The 25,310-nt window shown below is 35.6% G+C and overlaps 3 protein-coding genes across 4 annotated transcripts in view; 2 read left to right on the top strand and 1 right to left on the bottom strand.

Annotated features, from left to right (window-relative positions):
- Window positions 1–1,019: 1,019 nt before the first annotated feature.
- On the top strand, window positions 1,020–5,038 carry LOC137388155 (uncharacterized). Its single transcript, XM_068074658.1, has 2 exons — window positions 1,020–1,091; window positions 3,557–5,038. Exons 1-2 carry the CDS (start codon window positions 1,020–1,022, stop codon window positions 5,036–5,038), a joined length of 1,554 nt encoding a protein of 517 aa, XP_067930759.1.
- A 360-nt stretch (window positions 5,039–5,398) lies between these two features.
- LOC137387769 (PSME3-interacting protein-like) lies at window positions 5,399–17,328 on the bottom strand. 2 transcript variants are annotated; one of them, XM_068074280.1, is made up of 7 exons: window positions 17,139–17,328; window positions 13,074–13,172; window positions 12,457–12,578; window positions 12,020–12,159; window positions 10,215–10,303; window positions 9,289–9,360; window positions 5,399–6,070 (listed from the first exon to the last, which is right to left on the bottom strand). In XM_068074280.1, the coding sequence occupies exons 1-7, from the start codon at window positions 17,251–17,253 to the stop codon at window positions 6,039–6,041; spliced, it is 669 nt and encodes a 222-aa protein (XP_067930381.1). In that variant the 5' UTR covers window positions 17,254–17,328; the 3' UTR covers window positions 5,399–6,038. The 2 variants fall into 2 exon arrangements, with proteins under 2 accessions (XP_067930381.1, XP_067930382.1); XM_068074281.1 differs by lacking the exon at window positions 10,215–10,303.
- Window positions 17,329–17,484: 156 nt separating this feature from the next.
- Window positions 17,485–25,310, top strand: part of LOC137388156 (uncharacterized) — a 52,334-nt gene continuing 44,508 nt past the window's right edge. Inside the window, exons 1-6 of the mRNA XM_068074660.1 lie at window positions 17,485–17,575; window positions 17,782–17,856; window positions 20,469–20,599; window positions 22,609–22,736; window positions 23,036–23,166; window positions 24,263–24,424. Of these exons, the coding sequence (XP_067930761.1) occupies window positions 17,492–17,575; window positions 17,782–17,856; window positions 20,469–20,599; window positions 22,609–22,736; window positions 23,036–23,166; window positions 24,263–24,424 (711 nt within the window). The 5' untranslated portion in view covers window positions 17,485–17,491. The remainder of the gene's footprint in view (window positions 17,576–17,781; window positions 17,857–20,468; window positions 20,600–22,608; window positions 22,737–23,035; window positions 23,167–24,262; window positions 24,425–25,310) is intronic.

Raw genomic sequence — 25,310 nt, forward strand, 5'->3', positions numbered from 1 at the left:
TAATTGAACAAAAATATATATTTTAATAACTCTCATAATTAAAATTTATGAATATCATGAATATATTGCTTGCTATAACAACATAGGATCTAAACGACCTCTATATACTCCAAGTAAGTATCGTTAAATGTATATACATTTAATATAGTTCTAATTTTCAAATGGTTAACAAACCTTGCTATGATAAGAGACATATCCATTCATCTTTCTGTATGAATGAAAACAGTTGAAAGTTGCGAAAAAAGATGGCTTTATTCCAGATTCGAGCTCATAATTTGTAAGTAAATTAAAATTTTACAAAACGAAGGTCACCATGCGACCGAACCCATCCAATGCTAAACTTTTGTGTATTATCTTATCTTACTATTGCATAATGCATTGAGAACTGTATGCATGTAACAAGAGTCCACCGTTTCCTATTGATCATAATTTTGTCAAATTTGAAAAAGCTGCACTTTAATCCATTTTTACCTATTTACAAACGAAATAAAATTTACAGTATAAATCCTTAGACACTTACCAGAATATTTTAGCAAAAATCCACCAGGTCTACCAGTTTCACTAGTGAATATGAGTACAATCTCCTGGGAATTTTTAATAAGAAGAATATCGACAGGAGGTATTGCTGACGCTGAGTTGACAGCGCTGCACATAAAAGATGGAGGTTCTGGTAGAGATGAATCTGAATAAACTTTAAGCAGATCTCCTTGAAGGTCACCTTGACACGCCTCTTCATCTCCGATGTTCAAATAAAGGAATTCAATCCTGACAGCTGAATGCGGTTGAAAGACTGCCTTTATAACTAGATTTGAGCTGATTGCTTGGTAAGATCCTTGGGCAAAGTTGAAAGCAGAGCTACTCTGGATATAGCCAGCTGGATCATCAGCCAATGTAGTCAACGATGACATCGTGAATAGACGATAGGCTGTTAAGATATAGTGAACACACAGTAAACACATGATAAACTCATAGTAAACACATATTGAGCACATAATTAACACATAGTTAACGCATAGTTAATGGATAGTAACACATTGAAAACCTATGGTAACCACATCGTGAACACAGAGTTAACACAAAGTGAAAACATGGTAAACACAGTCAATACATATTAAACAAACAGTAACATCAGAGTAAACTCAAAGTAAGAATGAAACATGTGGTGTATAGTTCAAACTAAATGAAGTAAAATGTTAAATAGTAGCCAAGATACCTGCGCAAAAGTCAGAGGTTAAGATCTACAGCTAACAATCTGTTGCTAGTAAGGCTGCTCAAACTAGTGATACTGTTTCAGTAAATGTGATGTTTAGTAGAAGTACTGATAATTTTAACCTCATATCATATTTTATATAGTTTGTTATAAGTACACAAATACAATTGATCATGTCCTTCTCTATATCATTAGTATTCATGTACAGATGAACATATCATACTGTATACCGTTAGTATTCGTGTACAGATGATGTCCACTATTAGAGGACCACCCAGGGAGCATGAGTGAACCCAGTATGGCACCTTTATATTTCTTGTGCCTCTATCTTTGTACTACTCTCTATCTCTCCATACATGGCTCTGTGAGACTGTATTGAATTGTAATGATGATAAAATATCTACTTTTAATAAACTATAAAATATTCACCTTTGTCCAGCTATAAAGCAAAATGTATCTTAAGGCTATTCCTCAGACCAATCATAAATAGCTCCATTCAATGCAGTAAAATTAACAGCATGTTTTGTAGACACCTAGTTTTTGTAGGCATAAGAGAGGGAGGAGAGAGAGGGGGAGAGAGGGGGGGGGGAGGGGGGGAGAGAGTAGTGCCAATGCATCATAAGAGCGACATATTGAGTCCATTTACGTTTCTTCAGTGGCATTACCTTCTCTGTACAGTTTTTAAATTTACAGGTTGCAAGTTTATTGATGAGCATTAATTAACATGTTAGTGGTCCTCTACTTGTATTAAACATGTCTTAAGGTAAACTCAGAAAGCTGTTATTTCTATACTGATTATTTGGATATATACATATCTATATACATTACATATAAATATATGATATATATATATACATTACATATCTATATACATTACATATATATATACATATATATATGTATGATATATACATATCTATATACATTACATATATATGATATATACCTATATATATATATAATATATACATGTCTATATATACATGTATATCAGAAAAATAGAGCATAGAAACAAACCAGTGAGTGTGAAGTTGAAGGCATTGCGACTGTCAGTGGATGAGGGGAGAGTGAAGACAACTGAACCCGTATTGAAAAGAACTACACGCATGCTGATTACACACCATCCATCAAGGGTCTGAAATTCTTCTTTCCTTTTGTTCAGCGTGGCTCCACCAGCACCCGTGATCGTGTAATCTCGAAGGCAAACATCTCCATTTTCCCGCTTGCTTGTGTGCTCTATATGAATAACTGATTTCTGTAACTTATATTCTAAGTTAACATCAATAGAACAACTCTGTTGGACAGTGTACTGGTCTTGTTGATAGTTTGGGCTGATGACGGAAATTATCTTCCCCGCTTGGTCATATGATACTGCGGATAGAAGTCCTGGCTGACAGAACTGAACATTTTCTACAAAGAAAAATTTTACTAAACGAACATCATGCTGAAGGATGTGGTCAATAGTATATTCTAACTATTATTACCCAACATGCTTTTTTAGGCCATGCAGACACTTCGTAAATAGAAAGACAATGCTGTTGTTTTACTCTTACAGAAATCTTTACTAAGACTTGTGTACTACTGACCACATATTCGAGCTCACCGCACTTCCACCAATCACATCGCAAAACGTCTGGATTTATCGCCTTATTCTAAACTTGCTCGCTTTAGAATTTGTGTTACCGGTTTCAAATCCTGTATAAACTATGCCCTAAATATTTGTATTTATCCTTTCACACATACGAAAAATATCATGTTCTATTTCGTGATACCAACATCTATCATCATTTCTTTAAGTTTATGAACTTTTTGCTACAACAACCCACAATTCACTACTCCGACTCTTCAGCAATACTATTAGATTAGTGACTTTTAAAACACGTTTGTTCAAATAACTCAATAATTCCTGATTTCTGTCTTTTCATTTTTTGGCATTCAACGAAAAACAGCATTTTGTCGATGAATACTAAGGCCAATAAAGTCATACATACATGGAGCCGTATTACTAACATGGAGCCGTATTACTAACATGGAGCCGTATTACTAACATGGAGCCGTATTACTAACATGGAGCCGTATTACTAACATTGAACCGTATTACTAACATGGAACCGTATTACTAACATGGAACCGTATTACTAACATGGAGCCGTATTACTAACATGGAGCCGTATTACTAACATGGAGCCGTATTACTAACATGGAACCGTATTACTAACATGGAGCCGTATTACTAACATGGAGCCGTATTACTAACATGGAGCCGTATTACTAATACTGCAGAATTCTATTTTGAATCAGCAGAAACTAAACTGTGTAGTTTAAATAGCTGCTACCAACCAACAGTCAACAATAGCTGCTACCAACCAACAGTCAACAATAACTGCTACCAACCAACATTCAACAATAGCTGCTACCAACCAACGGTCAACAATAGCTGCTACCAACCAACGGTCAACAATAGCTGCTACCAACCAACGGTCAACAATAGCTGCTACCAACCAACGGTCAACAATAGCTGCTACCAACCAACGGTCAACAATAGCTGCTACCAACCAACAGTCAACAATAGCTGCTACCAACCAACAGTCAACAATAGCTGCTACCAACCAACAGTCAACAATAGTTGCTACCAACCAACAGTCAACAATAACTGCTACCAACCAACAGTCAACAATAGCTGCTACCAACCAACAGTCAACAATAGCTGCTACCAACCAACAGTCAACAATAGCTGCTACCAACCAACAGTCAACAATAGCTGCTACCAACCAACAGTCAACAATAGCTGCTACCAACCAACAGTCAACAATAGCTGCTACCAACCAACAGTCAACAATAGCTGCTACCAACCAACAGTCAACAATAGCTGCTACCAACCAACAGTCAACAATAGCTGCTACCAACCAACAGTCAACAATAGCTGCTACCAACCAACAGTCAACAATAGCTGCTACCAACCAACAGTCAACAATAGCTGCTACCAACCAACAGTCAACAATAGCTGCTACCAACCAACATTCAACAATAGCTGCTACCAACCAACAGTCAACAATAACTGCTACCAACCAACAGTCAACAATAGCTGCTACCAACCAACAGTCAACAATAGCTGCTACCAACCAACAGTCAACAATAGCTGCTACCAACCAACAGTCAACAATAGCTGCTACCAACCAACATTCAACAATAGCTGCTACCAACCAACAGTCAACAATAACTGCTACCAACCAACAGTCAACAATAGCTGCTACCAACCAACAGTCAACAATAGCTGCTACCAACCAACAGTCAACAATAGCTGCTACCAACCAACAGTCAACAATAGCTGCTACCAACCAACAGTCAACAATAGCTGCTACCAACCAACAGTCAACAATAGCTGCTACCAACCAACAGTCAACAATAGCTGCTACCAACCAACAGTCAACAATAGCTGCTACCAACCAACAGTCAACAATAGCTGCTACCAACCAACAGTCAACAATAGCTGCTACCAACCAACAGTCAACAATAGCTGCTACCAACCAACAGTCAACAATAGCTGCTACCAACCAACAGTCAACAATAGCTGCTACCAACCAACAGTCAACAATAGCTGCTACCAACCAACAGTCAACAATAGCTGCTACCAACCAACAGTCAACAATAGCTGCTACCAACCAACAGTCAACAATAGCTGCTACCAACCAACAGTCAACAATAGCTGCTACCAACCAACAGTCAACAATAGCTGCTACCAACCAACAGTCAACAATAGCTGCTACCAACCAACAGTCAACAATAGCTGCTACCAACCAACAGTCAACAAAAGCTGGCATAAATTGAACTCTCTAACGCGCAGGAATCTCAAACTGATATGAAATGTTCATTGACATGATTCCATCTAATGTACATCCATAAAACTTGCATATTTATCCATGTATTAGGTTGTTCCTACAGATGACACAGTAGCCATACCTGCCAAGGACAAAGTCATAGCTAAGAATAGCCCCGAGATACAGAGCAGTTCCATGATCTTCCCTTCGGTGTGAGTATTTTGTATGTTCGTAAGTGGCTCAAAGACTAAACAAGTGGCCCAATGAATATCAAATGAATATCAAGGGTGCGAGTGACTGTTTATATGTAGTCACACTAATCTATAACCATTCAAAGAGGTCATTTTATGTTATGGCAGCTAAGCAGCAATTTGTGTTGTATCTTAATCAGGATTTATTGATTGGTTTACAAGTACAGCTTAAAATGCTATTGCGTGAACCTGGTTATAAATCATCAGTGCAACCTTCAGAAAACATATCCAAAGTTCATTAATATACAAATCTTCATAAAACCAACAAATGTCTGATGAGAAAAATGTTATTAGTTTTTGCTAAAACATTTGAACAAAAAATAGTAATAATAATGATAGAAAGTTGCAGAAAGCATTACGCGACTCCATGATATGATAATAGCGAAGACATTGTCTCCAGCTAAACAAGGTCATGTTTGTAAGGCAGCAAGAGTAAACCTACAGCGTAAAACGTCGCTATTTCATTTTACACCTGTAAAATTATTTCTATTTCTAACAGAAATAAGTAATGCAATGATTTATTAAGTGTGCAAACATCCCCTTCTGATACACCCAACTATGTTATCAATACCAAAACTTGACACCACCAGCTAGTTAAGTGTGGTTTTCTGGTTACAAAGCCATATTCCTCAGAAGGATAAATTGTATTTCAACGAAAAACCTGACATGGCTCCACATAGAGAATCTCTTTTTCATGAAGAATCTAATACTATTCCTGTGGCCTCCCAGCCCTGGTGTCTGCTGGTTCAACCTGTATGATCAATCCTCCGTCTCACTGTCTGAATATCCAGCTGCAAGTACCGAAGATCAAGAATCAAGTAGCAATAGGAAACATGTCACATTGGTTGGAAACAAAGCAAGATAAAAACTAGGCTACTTGAGAATAAGGCACAAAAATGCACTTTTGTTAAGCGACCAATTTTTAGACCTTACCCCTAAAAGAGGTGGGATAGCAGACTTGAGAAAACTGAGCAGTAAGAGATTTCACATATTTTAATACAATAGTAAATTGAATTTAGATTTGTCTCCCTTGGTAATAAACTTGACTCTGTTGACTACTCAATTGTTCATACATGGCTCTACATTATATATCTATATTATATATATACACTATATATATAGATAGGTATATATAGATCTATATATACCTATATATATATATATATATATATATATATATATATATATATAGATATAGATCCATAGATATAGACACATCTATACATATAGACATAGATATATATATATATATATATGTCAGTCTGTCGTCCGTCTGCATTCCGGCTATAACTATAGCGCACACTGATTATTTTACCGATGCGACCATGTGTTACAATGCCTCAGTTAAGAAATATTTTTCGTAAGGTTCAATTACTATATCTGGGGTCCACGCCAATTCTTCTCGCCCGGACAATTACATTGTCTCCATGGGAAGAGTCTCCGTAGAGTAGAAGTGTCTCCATAATCAAAGTTTTTATGGATAGCTTCTGGTGGAACAGTAATCTTTTTTATACACACGCTTCTATGCAAGAATTGTTATTATAAATTCTACATATTCAAGATTTTTATTTTGTTTTCTCAGTTCGTATTAATTGTATAATTACCGAATCATCTTTTATTGTTTTCATAGCAAAACCGACTTAATTTAGCTATTACTTGCTAATTATTTCACATTTACATCTAAACCTTTTTATAGTAAGTTTTTATTTAATTTATTTGACTTCAAAACATTTTCATCGTGATATGAGAAACAAAAGTTTAAAAGTTGTTTGACATAGTTTGAAAACCTTTACAGTTGTTTTTCTTTTCTCTTTTAATTTATTTCAACTACACAAAACACTTTTCGCATGATATAAAGTTTGAAAGTGAGAATGGCAAATGTTGTTATATGTTAAATACAAATCCAGTTTTTGCACAAAGACTTTTTTTAATGTTTGCAACAGTTTGCCGCCAAAACTAGCTTTTTATGTGCAATAGAAAATGAGTTATGAGCATCGATCCATTGTAAGATCAGATTGCCGCAATGACTCTATCAAATAATATGCTATAAATCTGCAAATTTACAAGTTGTATAATGATAATCTAGAACAAGTGACATAAATAAACTTATATTACATGCAGCAACAAAAATTAACGTTTTTTAAACAAAAATATTTACATCGTTTGCTGGGCCAGCTGCATTCTGATTGTTGCTTTCAATGGAACGAACATCTTCTGGTTGTTCAATACCTTCCCCATTGTCTTTTGACCGCAAATCTTTTTCTGTACTACTGAACTAGTTTATATTAGTGTCCAAACAATTTTTTTAGCAGAACAAAACTTTTACAGGTTGCATTTCGCACAAATGCAACGTTTTGCTAATATTTGCTAAGTTTTGCTCGCTAAACACAACTTCTAGCCTAAAATTCATATACCATCGTAAATGTAAACGGTTTTTTTTATAAAGGTACTTCGAAATATCAAGACTGTGTTAAACAAGGGATTATTATTAGCCTGAGACAGCTATTAATATTTCTATGGTGTTGCTTTCAAAGTTTTACCGAGAAAAACAAAAAGCTCTGGACTTGGACAACAAAAGAATTTATTCTTATTGATGTAAATGATTCATTATTAATACCATTTTGTGGACACTTTTCTACTGATCACTTGCTATTATGGATTCATGAAGATTAAGAATGTCAAATAGTATCGGTCAAATAGAAATGGTGTTCAAATAGAAGTGGTGATCAATTATAGGGTGGAGCTCTATATTTCAACCCTTCTCTCATAGTGGCGGCCAAATAGAGGTGGCGGTCAAATAGAGATGACGGTCAAATAGAGGTGGCGGTCAAATAGAGGTGGCGGTCAAATAGAGGTGGCGGTCAAATAGAGGTGGCGTTCAAATAGAGGTGGCATTCAATTAGATGTTTTAGGGTATTAATTATTTTAATGGTGTCGCTTTTAAAGTTTTAAATAACAAACTCCAAATCTTTGAAATTGAAAACGGACTTTGATACACCATAATAATGGCTGTTTTTACAACGCACAGTGTTCGTAAAGTGTATTCTCATCGTTGATCAAAACACTTCAAAGTTTTCAGGTCAAAGCGTAAACCACATTATGAACGAATCTGAAGACAATGGATAGAATTTAAACTTCAGTGACTTTGAATCAGAGTTTAGTTCTGATGATTGTGACAATCAATCTATGCAGGTATACCTTCACTGAAACCATGGCAACCACTATAGTAACAACAAAAAAATTAATTGTTACTGATGTAACTGAGTAAAGGTAGCGATCAATTAGAGGATCTACGGTAACTAGCTAAAGTTACTCCCATTCATTGGACTTACAGAAGAATGGTGAATGTTTATGCAGAAGTCAGCTTAAGCCAGAAAAATGTCTACAAATGGGCAAAATTGTTTAGAGAAGACAGGACAAGTCTTGATGATAAAAATGGTGTTGTATTGTAATTTTAAAAATAAACAGGTTAAAGTTCAATTTATAATAATTAATTAAATTTGATGAGAACAAAAATGAAAGTTGACCAATTAGCAGTTTTGTTGTTTAACACTCTGTACAACATGTCTTGTCAACACAACTGGAAAATGAAACATTTGTCAGCAATCGCAGTAGATACGTGTTCATTATTCTAGTTTATGATGCGTGTCAGAGCTTCAATATTCACCATAGAGATTCTCAGCTTACGATATGTTGGCATTTTGTGATGTTCACTAGAATTTAACATCTGATTTTATTGCTGAATGCCTTTGGCTAACTAATTAGTCATCATTAGGCATCAAAACTAGTTCGAGATACAACTTACGTTAAAAAGCAGGCTATGATTGCATAAGCAGATTAAAAACAGACCATTAAAACTGGCACCTGGTGCAGTCAGTCCATTAAAACTAGCATCTGGTGCATTCAGTCCATTAAAACTAGCACCTGGTGCAGTCAGTCCTTTAAAACCTCTCCACAATCATTCTAAAGAGATATGAAACCACATTTTCTAAAAAATATGCTTACATACCTATGCCTGGTAGTAGTCCTGGAATACTCGTAATTTTCACAGAGGCACAAGAGCTGATAACTTCTGTCCCAGCTGTAATAAAATTGAACAAGAGGATAGTACCTTTGAAAGATTTGTGATTAATTTAACAGCAAATGAAGCGCGGTTGATAATTGATGAAAATTTTCATTGAATTACAACTACAACCAGTTGTCTTTATCTTCAATGAACTTTTGTCTGAACTGACAGAGTTCAAACCCATAAAACCATGTAACAAATCATATTGAAGGCGGTCCATAATTTAATTTTGTTCTAGTTAAACATCATAGCTCTAAAACATAGAACAATTATGAGTATGTAGATTTGCCTACATGATTTTAGCCCTTTTTTCCACAAACCAACAGCTCATTCAAGTAGTTTTCATTCCTGCATTATAAATTATACATTTTTAAATAGGATCAATTATCCACTTTAGATAAATTAAACCAAAACCAAGTAGACTTCTGAACCGTGCTATATACAGGTGTATATATATAATTTACAGACTATTGCAATACAAAACGCATAAACAATCTAAAAACAAGAAAATTTGAAAACGAAATAATAACCTATAAAAAGCTTTCGGCAAGCTTTCAAAGCAGATATGAGTTATAAATATAGAATGGTCTTGTCTGGTCAAGTCATGTCTGGTCAAGTCATGTCTGGTCAAGTCATGTCTGGTCAAGTCATGTCTGGTCAAGTCATGTCTGGTCGAGTCATGTCTGGTCCACTCATGTCTGGTCAAGTCATGTCTGGTCAAGTTACGTCTGGTCAAGTCATGTCTGGTCAAGTCATGTCTGGTCGAGTCATGTCTGGTCAAGTCACGTCTGGTCAAGTCATGTCTGGTCAAGTCATGTCTGGTCAAGTTACATGCCAGAGAGGATTACAAAACTGGATAAACAGCTGACCAGAAGGCTGTGTGGAACTCTTTGAACACTCTTCGGTCTTGACTTCTGTCTTTTTCATTTTCGTTAAAGGTTCTTCCACATCAGATACTCTACATACGTATATATACATGTATATACACGCTCCCTTCATATATATACCTGTATATACAAGCTCCCTCTATATATACATGTATATACAAGCTCCCTCTATATATATACATGTATATACAAGCTCCCTCTATATATATACATGTATATACAAGCTCCCTCTATATATATACAAGTATATACAAGCTCTCTCCATATATATACCTGTATATACAAGCTCCCTCTATATATATACATGTATATACAAGCTCCCTCTATATATATACATGTATATACAAGCTCCCTCTATATATATATACAAGTATATACAAGCTCCTTCTATATATATATATATATATATATATATATATATATATATATACATGTATATACAAGCTCCCTCTATATATATACATGCATATACAAGCTCCCTCTATATATATATACATGTATATACAAGCTCCCTCTATACATATATACATGTATATACAAGCTCCCTCTATATATATACATGTATATGCAAGCTCCCTCTATATATATATATATACATGTATACACAAGCTCTCTCTATATATATACATGTATATACAAGCGCCCTCTATATATATACATGTATGTACAAGCTCCCTCTATATATATACATATATATACAAAAAGCTATTAGTGAGAGACATGTTTACAAATTATGTTTATGACATAATAGAAGTAAGAACAATCATAAATGACCTGATAAAAACATATACAGATAGTCCTCGCTTAGCGACAGGGTTACGTTCCGAAGACCACTTCGTTGAGCAATCTCACCATTAAACAAACACCTAACCCTCTTCGAGCTTCCATTGCATACATATTGGCTATTGACACTGTGCTGTACTTGTTCATCTTTTTTCTTTCTCTACTTTCTATCAGCTTTCTAATAATAAATGTAAACTTAAAACATACATTAAATTATAACTTTTTCCTTTTGATTTAGCTTTTGCGTGCGCACAAGCATGTAAACAAATGTTAGGCTACCATAGAGCACATTGCGGTAGTTGTTACGCTTTTTATTCATTCTTTATGTTCACTTTCTTGGTATTTCTCTTTTCATTTAATAGTTGTATGTATCATAGATCTTTTTATTATGCTTCAACTAAGGCACAAATTAGTCACCCGGTACTTCATACGCCTAAACCTATATGTCCATGGCTACTTTGATGGTTTTAAAAATGTGTATTCTTTTTATTTTCATTCAGCTTCTTCAAGCATATGTTTGACAATTTTCATAATTTTTAACACGATGCCGTAACATGAAGTCATCATTAAGCATGCCCGAAGCGAAGCGACGACTACTCGTATATAGAATATCTGTAAAGAGAACTTTACAGTTACTTAGAGTGCATGTAAAATGAAATACAAACCATTATAAATTTCTCTACATGTGAATAATTTTTGCAGGTCTATCAGCAGTTTTTTTATACTTTTACAAGCTAAGCTACATTTGTTCACTTACTAAACTGCATTGCGCTATTTATTTCTTGTATTTAAAAAGAAACTGAGAATTGCATCAGTTGCACCCGTAGCATTTACTAGTGACAAACAGACTTTCACTCTAAAACTTGATAAACGCTTAGTTAAATTAGAAAAAATTATATTATTCCCCTAACATCACTCGATGTCTCTAGAATATTCTTCAACAAAGCACCACCATTGCCAGTTTCATATAAAGAAAAAGAAACACCTGCATTCACGCAACTAACCTTTTTTTTCGTATCATGCCAGCTAGAAGTTGTTTTTGAGACTTAGGTTGTTTCTGAGTTGGACTCACTAAAGCTGGTTTCTTGACAATAGTTTGTATTTCTTCCTCTTGTTCTGTCGTTCTGTCATGGACTAATGAAGACTGTTAAGAAAAAACACCCCCAAACTGAGAAACGGCAAAATAAATATAGGATAGAAGATGAAATGAGGGTTGGATGGGTTCTTCTGGAACCGGTTTCACCTTGATGAAAATAAAATGAACATTGTAATACCGCTGGCCATCGTACTCCATAAAATCACTTTTCACTGGGACAAAGACAATACATTTACATGTATATAAATTTTCATATTTTCCTAAAAATAGCTTATCTTCCATAGCAAGCATGATATATTCAACAAGGAGTAACCTTTCCTATACAGATGGCAAGATATACTCTACCTTGTATTCAGCTAAGAGTAACCTCTCTTCCATATCCTTATCTTGTTCTTCTTGCTCCTTCTGCCTTGAAACTTTCTCCAAAAACTCTATTTCATCATTCTCTAACCCCTTGACCATGTTCTCTGCAAGCAGCAGACTAAGTCTTCTCATACGATTATTTTAACTAATATTCTACATCAAACTATCCCAACTCAGATATCTATAATCTATGTAATAGAAACTAATAGAAACCATCAACAAGAAAAGACGACTCAAGCTAGCTAAAAATCTATAGTCATAATACCACAAGCAAACTCGCTATTCATGGTGTAAAGTGAACTATTATTGTAGACAAATGGAAATTACTAAAACATGTTTAGTCATGTTCTAAATCTTTTTTGCGGGAGGGTGTTCCACAAATTTCATAAACTGTATGGCAAACAAACAAATGACATTTTTAAAAGAATCCTTTAGAAAGTGCAGTAATTACAAATATTTTATCAATATTTGTAGATTATTTTAGATCAAAATTTTGAAGAAACTACTAGAGTTAAAAACTACATTCACGAATACAAGTATGAATAATAAGAATAACTACCCAGATGCACTTATGACTAGACTAGGAAATCAGACCATACTTAGCCTGTGAGCCTCATCAAACTCCTCTTGCTTCTTAATTCGATTTGCCTCTAACCTCTCGAACAAGCTCCTAGGATCATACTCTTCCTCTGGCGCTTCTAAAAATGTTTTTTTAAATTGTCTAGAAAGCTGGTGTGCATCAGAACAGCCATATATCCTAAAAACATACTCACAAAAATAGCGAGCTTTTGCTAAATATAACAAAATCACGATAATACTGTGGGTAGTTTTATGAAGAACTTCAGATACTGATAATCTTTTGTCATTTTAGGAACATTACATAGATTAGACTGCTTTCTAGATACATTTTCTAGATCTATATACGTTTTCTCTATTCTCTATAGATAGAGAAAATATATAGACATAACTATTGATAAATAAAAGAAGCAGTAACGAGTCGTAATAAGGATGATGGTTATTTGGAGAATGAATAGAGATAGACATACGGTATATGATATAGACATACGGTATATGCGCATAAAAATATAAGGATAAAAAATATCATACACTCCATGTTTTATCTGTATTTTAAGGAATCTATATATCAAATATAAATTTGGCATTGCTGTGATTTGTATTAAATTATTAAATTCAACACAACTGTCTGTGTTAAACATATGCAAAACCTCAGATGCCCAGTTGACTTATGATGCTACTATTCCCTACGATAGCATTCACTTCCTGGAGCTTTTTTGCCATAAATAAAAGACCAATTATCGATACTAGACATATCGCTGTTGATTAATTCAGCAGCAGTAACATCGTTAAGCAAAACTGACGCTTGTGCGTTGCCTTTATTTAAAAAACTCTCTTTCCTGCAATGTGACTTGCCATATAAAGTTGAATTGCACAAATGCAGCTACAAGCAATGTATTTTCTATGCCATGGAGTCATCGAATGATAGACTAATATGACTACTAAAATGATGTGGATGTTTTTACAACTCTTACCTAACTAATAGATGACATAGCTAGTAGATTATATAGCAGATATCTAATAAGACAAAAACTAAAATAGCTAGAGCCAATAATAAATTGAGAACACCGTGAAAGGTAAGTGGCTGTATGTGTAGTATTATTGCGTTTAGGTATTCAGTGGCTATAGGAGTATAGGTAGTCTTGAAGAGTTGCAGTTTTACTCATCATTGATTTTGTTAACTTGGGCCCAGAATGACCATCGATGTCAAGGACAAAACTATGTAACTCAATATAAGCAAGGAAAGACAACACTTAGAGTAAATCCAGCCTAGTTCCACTACATCTCCACTTCTGGCATTTGAAACACAACAAATGCAACTTAAACTGTGTAACTCAATATAAGCAAGGAAAGGCAACACTTAGAGTAAATCCAGCCTAGTTCCACTACATCTCCACTTCTGGCATTTGAAACACAACAAATGCAACTTAAACTGTGTAAGGCAAAAACCAGAAATAGAATATAGAATGAAAATTATTATCAGTAGGATTCGTCTCAGTACAAAAAGTACATCATAGGATATATATGTCATGATTATCTGAGAGATATTTAGTAGTTTTTTATAAGATATGGTGGTGGCTTGCAATCACGTCGCAGTCTACTGTTAATGCTCAGAAACTGAATGTCTTACCCCTTTGCTGGTATATTTACTGGTCTACACAGTCGTTTAGCTGGTGTGATCATCTGAGTATCTGAGGAGGCTGTCATTGGATTGAGGGCTGATCTGTTTCGCCGTATTGCATTGTCTGCTTCATTGGTTACAGTTTAGGAATGAGGAGCTACCTGTCGTAAGACTACTCCTGTGGCTATCTGATCCCAAACGCATACTTGCTGACCTGGTTTTACCTCTGGAAGGGCTCTAGCACGATGTCGTTTGTTGTAATGCTCCGCTGCATACTTGCGCTTGTCCTTCTCATGGCTGCAAATATCTTGTCGATCTGCAAGAGCAGGCATAAGGTGATCCGGAAAAATAGGTATACGAGTTTTAAGACGTCGGATAATCAGAAGCTGTGAGGTAGAGGATCCATTCTCTAGAGGGGTTAATCGATAATTCAGCAGAGCTGTGGAGAGGTCCCCTGTCTTAGCCATGGGGCGGTTCATGGTACCAACTACATGTTCTGTTTTCCCATCAGCCTGTGGGTAACGGGGTGATGAGGTAATGAGTGTAAGATTGTTGTCTCTTGCATATTGCTCAAAACCTTGTAATGCAAATTGGGGAACATGGTCTGATACTATATAGTCTGGGAACCAATGTGTCGCAAAGACTTTATCTAAGATGGATACTGTGATAGCTGAAGTCTGGTTTTTAGTGGTTTCATGAACCTCAATCCAACGACTGTAGTAGTCTACAATCAGAAGGCAGACTCGAGATGAATTAGACCTTCCCTTCTAATTCAAACAGATCCATCCCGAGTCTCTCCCATGGGCGATCAGAGAAGGAACTGGGTGCCAGTGTCTCTCTTAGAGTAGGGAGAACTTGCTAGCGGATGTTGCATTGACGAACTATCCCTTCTATGTCACCACTCATCCCTGGCCACCATATATCTCTCTTTGCTCTCGCTCACCTTCTCGCTATGCCCCGATGGCCCTCGTGTACAATATTGAGTATCTCCAGCTGAAGACCGGCATGTATCACAAGTCTCCCATCATAGAGCAACACTTCCTTATCTACAGTCAGATGGCCCTGATGATTAAAATAAAATGTAAGTGATTGATGTTCACTTTTGTAGGCTGGCCAGCCGTGTTGACAGAATTTTATTAACTTTTGCAGGATTGGGTCATCATTCTGAGTGCCACACATGCGATTCATAGATGAGTGCTTTGGTACGAACACCTTATTGAAGTATTCCACTTTATTAATGAGCGGCATCTCGCTAACAGCAGTCGGCGCTCCATTAGTTCTCGATAAATAGTCTGCTACATGGTGTTTCGACCCTGGAACATAAGTAACTGTGGGAGAGTACTTCATTAGACGAAAACGAAATTGAACAACTCAGGCCGGCATGTCAGCAAAATTTTTCGAATTGAGCAGTCTGACTAGAGGCTTGCGGTCTACCTCTACAGTTTATACAGCCCAAGTACTGATTGAATCTTTCACAGCTCCACGCTACTGCCAGTACCTCTTTCTCAATGATTACATATCTCCCTGTGTGCGATGTTACATAAATGAGCTACCTCATATCACCTCGTAGTTGTCTTCACACTAGACAACTTAATGTGGAAGTGGTGTGCCTCGTATGATTTAATTTATTTTGTCAGTGGCTTTCAATTTTCGAGTAATTGAGTTTAATGTTACTCAGTAGTGCAAGATTAAAATGCTATATAAGTTTATAGTGCTTTAGCTGAGTGGTTATTTGTATGATTTTTAATGTCTCTTATGGTTCTAGGTAGAAAGCTATTAAAGTATTCACTTTTAGCGGCATGTACGGATGATGGTAGTCCTTTACTGTTTACTCGAGTTTGAATGTGAGGCCCAGATTGGTTAATAAGTGAGTCATATGAACTGTTCAGTGCTGAATGCTTATTCTCTTCACTAAGTATCCTCATTAAAGGTCGTAGTATGATGTCACGACAAGCTTTTCTTTCGCTTCACTAACACTTTCTCGTCCTTCAAGGTGGCTTATAAAACGTACATCTTGATTTTGAGCAGCTTCTATACCTTCTATGTGTTTTTTTTATAAACGGATCCCATATTGCTGCAGCGTATTCAAGATGTGGACGACAAAGTGACTTGTATGCCAGCAACCGAGCAGATTGCAACCGAGCTGAAAATCTTTTGCGTTCATCTCGTAGCAGAAAGCGTAAAATTGATAAATTATACTTCAATACATTTGATATACTGCCAAGACTAAAGTACATATAAAGAAGTATGCCTAACAAATAAAAAACATCTACCACGATAACAAAAAAAATGAAGTGAAGTGCCATTGTTCTACCTTCTTTTCGTGTTACGGTAACGAAGCAACGTTTATTGACAGTAATTTGCAAAAAATAATACAAATCCCTTTTCAAATATGATAACCAGCTAACATGTAACGGCAATTGTGTTAGTAAAATAATTGGAAAATAAGGCTGCTAAAGCAGGACACCTTCAGGTTGATCAGGGCGTCTAACGCGCTCCCATTCTTCTTGACGCTTTTGTTTGGCCACAGCAATATCGTCTTCTGATATAAATTTTTTAAAAGTTGGCAAGTTTGATTCCATGGCAAACTTTTAAACGTTATAAAACCAGATAGTGTAAAGGTATTTGTTGATAAACGGAGCTTTAGATTTTTTTGGAAATTTGACAAATAAAAACTAATGGAGTCGCCAAAATGATCGTATACGGAGATAGTTTGATTCTCAAGTTTCCAATGACACTGTCAGCAAACTCCTGTAACCGCCCTAACGAGGAAGAAGAAACTGAGAACCACGACCAGCTTGCTTCACAAGATTTTTAGTCATGGAAGCAGCCAGGCTTCCTATGATTTGTTTTGACCAAAAGAATTCCTCTGACAAAACAAAATTTACTTCGGTTCTTTTAAAAGTATGTATTAGTTGTTGGTTCTGCTCAGTATGTAGTGAGGACTTGTAGAGTTACTTAAATATTATGACTTGCCTTCAACCCTGAATAATGAAAGTTGTTATGACCGTCACACCAACCGCTTATTCCAAATATTTGCCAATTATTTAATACGTATTACATGTAAATTTAATTTTAAAATAGTTTTCAACAAACACTTCTTTTTTTAGCTAATATCTACTCACTTTGAGGAAGATTCATCTGGGTATGCTCGAGAATGTGAAGAACTGGACAAGTTGCGCTCTGTAAGATCTTAACAATTCTATTCTGATCTTTCATTTTATTCCATGCATATTTTGTGCTAATAATTTTTGCTCTTGGTTGTATTAGATACAAATGGTTTGCAAGTATAAATATAAAATACACTTATAATCATCTCTTCGGTGTAATCTTGGGTAAGTAATCCAAATGCACCATTTAGAGTTGAGACAATCAACACCCATAGTTTTTAATACTAATATTAAAAGCAAGTTATTTTTTATGTGACCAACGATTAGACAATGTTGATTCACATCCATATCTTGGCATTGAGTTGCAAAATAACCTGAAATGGGAAATTCACTATGTGAAAATAATAAGCAAAGCTAATAGAACATTACATATGCTAAGGAGAGTTTTAAAGCATGCTGACACAAAAACTCGGCAGATTGCTTATTTTTCTTTGGTGAGGCCACTTTTAGAGTACGGTTGCACGGTATGGGACCCGTTTATGAAAAAAGATATCAAAAAATTTGAGAAAATACAGAACACCGCTTTAAGGTTCATTTTTAAACTAAAGGGGCAAGTCAGTTTTACAGAAATAAGAGCAAATACAGGGATCGAGAGTTTAGCTAAACGGAGAAAAGATATTAGGTGTGCATTTTATTTAAAAGCAGTGGAAGGAAACTTTACGGTCCCTGATTTTAAAAATACTATCAAGCAACACAACACTCAACAAAAAGCAGGTCTGTTTGTGCCAACAATCCGGACAAATGCGTTTTTTAATTCTTTTTGGCCGAGAACAACTCGAGACCTGAGAGGTTTTTAGTAAAGAATTTTTGTAATAAAAGAGTTCCCACACCTTTCCTTCTTTCTAGAAGGGTGTAGTGGGAAAATTTTAGATTAGATTAGAATATTACTGTTATATATAATGGTAGTTATTATCCGTAGTCATCTATAATCATTAATATTTTTTCATATATCGTGGCTGACTTTCCAACCACCAATTTTAATGTTTTAGCTGTGCTGCTGAACCAATCACCAGTTAGCAGCACTAACTAACTAATGGCAATGATTTTGGCATAATGCTAGTTTTTACTTACAAGCTCCTAAACTTCTAGGAAATAAAATTTCATCCATGGTATTTGTTCAATCAAATCTATTTCTTTCAAATTTAGCGTAGAGATTCCATCATCAATAATACTTCCCTGACATGATTGGCTATGCATGCTCTTTGATTTGTAGCTGAAAAGTTGGGGATTTTTTTTAATCAGCATATTTTTCCATTTATGGATATAATGCAAGTTGCATCTGTTCATAATTTAAATTCTGTTCTCTAATGAGCTAACTTACATATATCAGAACTATATTATAAGTTATATACAGTCAAACATGGATAACTCGAACTTCAAGGGACCGAGCAAAAGTGTTCGAATTATCAGAGCATTCAAGTTATCAGAGCACTGTCACAAGTCCATATATTTACTTATTTATTAGTAGATACATGTACATATACAAACTATAATATAAATCAAAAGCACAAATGGCTTGTTTCAAATTAAATGCTTCTAATGTAAAGTTTAAAACGTTTTCATGAAAAAGTATAGAGATTTTTCTATCACTTGAGATTGGTTTGTTGTTTGAGGTGATGTTATTGCCAGGACGTTTTTCAGATTGACATTGGCAAAACTTGATCGTTGTTGAAATGCTCAAAAGAAAAGACATTTTTTTCTTTTGGGGTTTTACCCACGATCAATTTTGCCGTTTTTTCTTGAAGTTTATGCAGATTACCTTACTTTACCTGGGATTCGTTAAGAGCAACACTCCGAGGCAGTTCAATTAAAAGTTTTACGAGGTTTTACGGTACATTCTATATCACTCACGCTTTTTTAATAGATACTTATTGAATGTACACACGTATTCTGTGTTTAGATCAAACGATGAATAGTTTTTTGTAGCTCAGACAACGTATACGTTTAATTACAAAAAAATTTTAAGACGTTTTAAACATTCAACATTCCGACGTTGATTCAACACGGAATCAACGTCGGAAAACTATTCATCACGGGCTAGCCGGGTCACGCACTCAAGAATTTTTGCCACGCACATACAAAACAACATGCGATTTTTGTTTTGTATGTGCATGGCGAAAATCCTTACGCGCGTGACCCGGCTAGCCCGTGCTATTCATCATATCGCAGTATAAATCAAATTTCACCAAACTTTTAGAAAAGTCGTTGACAAAAATATTTTGCCGATGGTGGTAATAACGACGCTTATGAATTACGAAAAGATGAAGTTTACCTCTATGGCTTTGAATAAAGTGTTTTTCTAAAGCGATAACAACCGTTTCGGTAGCCGTTGGGCAAAAAAACAGTTCGAATTAACAGTGTTGAGTTCGAGTTATCTATAGCAATTTATCATTACGTGGGAACGGACCAAAGGAAATGTTCGAATTAACCATGTGTTCGAGCTATCCGTGGACGAGTTATCCATGTTTGACTGTATATAACTTACATATATACATACTTACATATCTGAACACATGATGTATTTTTTAAAGATTCAACTTCTGGTAAATAACATTCTCCCATCTTCATGTTTTGTTTTGAGCTATATAGGCCTTTTGTATCTTATGTAACGTTGCTGTGTGTTTCAGACAGTAATCTATGTACCGGTGGACTACGCAGCCTGTGGCACTCTGAAGCGATACTACTGTCAGCTATGTTTCCTGCTCAACAGATTCCCTTTCCTAGTTGGAACAAGCGTTCCTGGTCTGGAGTTTACATGGTACGTGATAGTGGAAAAGTCTTAAAGCTTGCAGCTCATCAAGTAGGAAATGATTAAAGGAAATTCATAGTCGTTTAAGGTGGCCTAGTAACTCACTATTTCAAGGTACATCTGCTCATGACTTCAGATAGAGTGAGCTTAACCTATAACATTTTAGAGTAAGAACTGTCAGCTACAGTCAGAAATAAATCAATATTTTTAAATAAATGTTATGTAATGTGCATAGCACTCTCTACTTACAAAACACTTCTTGCATCTCATAACTGATAGATCATGCAATTGAGGTCTACCTAGATACTCCATATAGCTGATAGATCATGCAATTGAGGTCTACCTAGATACTCCATATAGCTGATAGATCATGCAATTGAGGTCTGCCTAGATACTCCATATAGCTGATAGATCATGCAATTGAGGTCTACCTAGATACTCCATATAGCTGATAGATCATGCAATTGAGGTCTACCTAGATACTCCATATAGCTGATAGATCATGCAATTGAGGTCTACCTAGATACTCCATATAGCTGATAGATCATGCAATTGAGGTCTACCTAGATACTCCATATAACTGATAGATCATGCAATTGAGGTCTACCTAGATACTCCATATAGCTGATAGATCATGCAATTGAGGTCTACCTAGATACTCCATATAGCTGATAGATCATGCAATTGAGGTCTACCTAGATACTCCATATAACTGATAGATCATGCAATTGAGGTCTACCTAGATACTCCATATAGCTGATAGATCATGCAATTGAGGTCTACCTAGATACTCCATATAACTGATAGATCATGCAATTGAGGTCTACCTAGATACTCCATATAGCTGATAGATCATGCAATTGAGGTCTACCTAGATACTCCATATAACTGATAGATCATGCAATTGAGGTCTACCTAGATACTCCATATAGCTGATAGATCATGCAATTGAGGTCTACCTAGATACTCCATATAGCTGATAGATCATGCAATTGAGGTCTACCTAGATACTCCATATAGCTGATAGATCATGCAATTGAGGTCTGCCTAGATACTCCATATAGCTGATAGATCATGCAATTGAGGTCTACCTAGATACTCCATATAGCTGATAGATCATGCAATTGAGGTCTACCTAGATACTCCATATAGCTGATAGATCATGCAATTGAGGTCTACCTAGATACTCCATATAGCTGATAGATCATGCAATTGAGGTCTACCTAGATACTCCATATAACTGATAGATCATGCAATTGAGGTCTACCTAGATACTCCATATAGTTTTCTTATAAAATGCATTCATATCTTGACATATAAGAGTAATTTGCTCTCAATGTTTTCACATGTCAAACTCATGGTGCAACAAATATTTATCCATGGTTACATTGTGTTTAGGCTAATTCATTGTGCAGCCTTTCACAATGTTCTGATCTCAATTCTTCTGCACCGCATAGCTAGTGATACTAGCATCGAAACAATTTTTTAGCAGAGCAAAACTTTTATGCGTTACACTTTGCATTTTGCACAAATGCAAAGTGTAGAGGTTTTGCGTGCTAAGCACAGCTTTTAGCGTAAAACTTTGCTTTGTCGTTCATATACCATCATAAATGTAAACCGTTTTTATATTCATACTTCGAAGTATGAAGACCGCGTTAAACAAGGAATAAGCTGAGACAGTTACTGAGTAGTTCTTTGGCGGTACTTTCAAAGTTTTAACGAAAAAACGAAAAGCTTAGGAGTTAGATAACAAGATAATTGATTGTTATAAATGTAAACGATTTATTATTAATATGATTTTGTGGACACTTTTCGACTGATCACTTGATATTATGGGTTCATAAAGATCAAAGAATGTCACAGTGGCAGTTAAATAAAGGTGGCGTTCAGTTAGAGGTTTTACAAGGTGTGACATTATGTAATTATGTAGCTGCTGGCTCACTAAGGATACCTATGAAAATGTGTTCAAATTTCGGTAGTATATAATTAAAGCATTGTACATAGAAATTCACATGCAGGGAGGACACGTACCAAGGAAACTCTAGCAGTCACAGTGAGGTTGAATTTGAAAAGGCCGCAGTCCTTTACAATATCGGAGCTATGCATTCCTTTCTTGGGATCTCTGACAACCGCAGTTCACCTGAAGGTAAGTAACTGCTGGAGATACCTGAACTGTTATCAGTCCTGTACAATATTGGTACCGTTCATTCCTTTCTTGGCATATATGGCAGCTGGGGTTCATAAAAAGGCAGTTAGCTGCTCAAAATACTTAGATGTTAACCTGTTCACATTGCACCATTATGGCTACTTATTGAAATATCGTTGTTTTTCTGTGCATTATAGAATGTGTTGAAACTTATTCTATTGAAAATCCCAGTTTAATATATCTATAATGTTAATTTATTTAGTTTGCACCGTTTCTCAAGTGAAACATGGATGTTATAGGCATGAAGATTTCCTGCACACATTTGCAATGCGCTGCCTGGGCATTCCAGCAAGTGAGGGACAACTTCAACTCTGGTTATGCAGCCGATTGGTCATTTGACATCCTATCATTTCAGGAGCAAACTATGCTGGTAATGGTCACTGGCTTTTAGTATTAGTAATAAACATCTGGTTACATTAAATATAGAAGTTTTATTGCTCCTTGGCTTATAACATGACTGAATTTATACACTATGATTTTTTTTATAAAGGAATAAAGTAGTATGTGTACTTACTACAGTACTTACTACAGTACGTACTACAGTACTTACTATAGTACTTACTACTCTACTTACTACAGTACTTATTACAGTACTTACTATTGTACTTACTACAGTACTTACTACTGTACTTACTACAGTACGTACTACAGTACTTACTACAGTACTTACTACAGTACTTACTACAGTACTTACTACAGTACTTACTACTGTATTTACCACAGTACTTACTACTGTACTTACTACAGTACTTACTACTGTAGCTTGTTACAAATTCTTAGTTTTCAAAGTTTAGTTATTGTGTGTTAATTAGATAATTTGATGTTAGATTGTTGAGCCGTTACAGTTGTTTTGATGGTGGAATATTACGATGAATAGCTGATGTTAACCCATGGCATAACAATTATATACGAAATCTGAAGAAGTAGAATTTGTACAAGTCTGCAGCTGAAGTTTTTAGATCTCAGCATAGACTGCTAGCTTAGAATGATCCGCTGTCACTTAAGAATATGTACAGAGAGTTTTCTTTTTTGTCATAGTCAGCAGTAAGATCTAGCTGAGCTCAAAATACGTGTATCTATTTGTGTTTCATCTGATGCAATTTTTAGCTGAGTGTCATGCTTTTATATACATGTATATATATGTAAAAGTACATGTATATTTGTCACACTTGTAGGTGTGTTAGAGTTAATAACCCTAGTACGTACATTACCAAATATCCAGTTAGCCAATTAGTATTTGTACTGAATGAAAACACAATCCTACTATATCTCCAGAGTATCCATAACCATTCGTGTTCATCACTACTCGAGTCCTTCCAGATTTCATTTTTCAAAGCTGTAATATATAACTTATAACAAACTGAGAAATAATTATGCAGGTAATTACTTCTCTCACAACAGCTCACAGGATGTTGTTATCAGCGTAACATTGACTTGTTGTCCTACAAGGAGTTGCTCTTCTGCAGGCTCAGTCACAGGAATGTATTTTGGAGAAGTCTATGACCGACAACAGAAAGGCATCCATAACGGCCAAGGTTGCTGCTCAATGCGTAGAGTTCTACAAGGCAGCCCTGCGCTTCCTTGAGAGCAGTAATCCTACTCGACAGTTTGGTTCTTCACAGGTCAAGGTCAGTGGCATAAAGTATTGTATGCGGTTATACAAGCTTGTTCTTAATAGTGCCAGGTACGCAGTATATCTGAGCTCACGTAGCTTGTGTACGTTATAGCTTGAGGACTTATGGGTACATTCTCGTTGCAAGCTTGACCATATTTCTCTCAGGTTGTCTGCTGTTATATCAGATGGACCGCAATTTCTTCCATTGCTTTTTCTGTTGGCAATTACTAATAATGGCGATTGAACATTGAAATTTGCTATCATGTGGTTTTTCTGTCTGGTTAGTGGTAAGTATTTGACAGATAACCAAGCGCAGGCCTAATATATTCTGCTTACTACGTCTATATCAGATGTCAGATGTCTTGGTGGGATGACGGATGGATTTCTAATGTCTTAATATGATGATTTTCGGCACAAACTTTCCGTAGTATAGAAAGTCCTCCATCCACGCTTATATTAGCTGGAGGGACAACAATATCTATGCATACATGCTCTACTTCAGTGATCTTACAATATGTACTTGTCTGAATTCAAAGCTAAATTTGGAACAAAAAGTAGTTTACTAGTTGAAGTCTTTATTATGAGGAAAAGTGCATAGTAACTTATAACATAGTTAATGATAATAACTTTTTGATTAAAACTGATATTTTATATTATTGAAATATTTTGCAAATGGAGTGACAAACATGTTGTCATTGCCTACTTATTATATGACTGTTCTAGCCATGCACTGATTAGTCGCTGAAATCTTGATACATAACAGTTGATGGAAAAGGTAGGGTGGAATGTCCTACATTTATGCTGCGATGCATTGAAAGTTAAAACTTGAGGGACTTTATTTATACACAAAGTGTTATTAACTTAACATCTATGCCGTGTGTGAGACCTTTAGAATACCC

Source organism: Watersipora subatra, chromosome 2 (assembly GCF_963576615.1).
Source record: "Watersipora subatra chromosome 2, tzWatSuba1.1, whole genome shotgun sequence".
In the NCBI taxonomy this organism is placed as follows: domain Eukaryota; kingdom Metazoa; phylum Bryozoa; class Gymnolaemata; order Cheilostomatida; family Watersiporidae; genus Watersipora; species Watersipora subatra.

Coding starts and splice junctions, on each gene's coding strand:
- LOC137388155 (XM_068074658.1), top strand. CDS start 1,020: ATGGATAGTAACACATTGAAAACCTATGGTAACCACATCGTGAACACA. Junction 1,092..3,556: donor TAACACAAAGTGAAAACATG/GTAAACACAGTC, acceptor ACCAACCAACAG/TCAACAATAGCTGCTACCAA.
- LOC137387769 (XM_068074280.1), bottom strand. CDS start 17,253: ATGGAATCAAACTTGCCAACTTTTAAAAAATTTATATCAGAAGACGAT. Junction 12,579..13,073: donor TGATGAGGCTCACAGGCTAA/GTATGGTCTGAT, acceptor TGCTGCTTGCAG/AGAACATGGTCAAGGGGTTA. Junction 12,160..12,456: donor TACTCTTAGCTGAATACAAG/GTAGAGTATATC, acceptor TTTTCTTAACAG/TCTTCATTAGTCCATGACAG.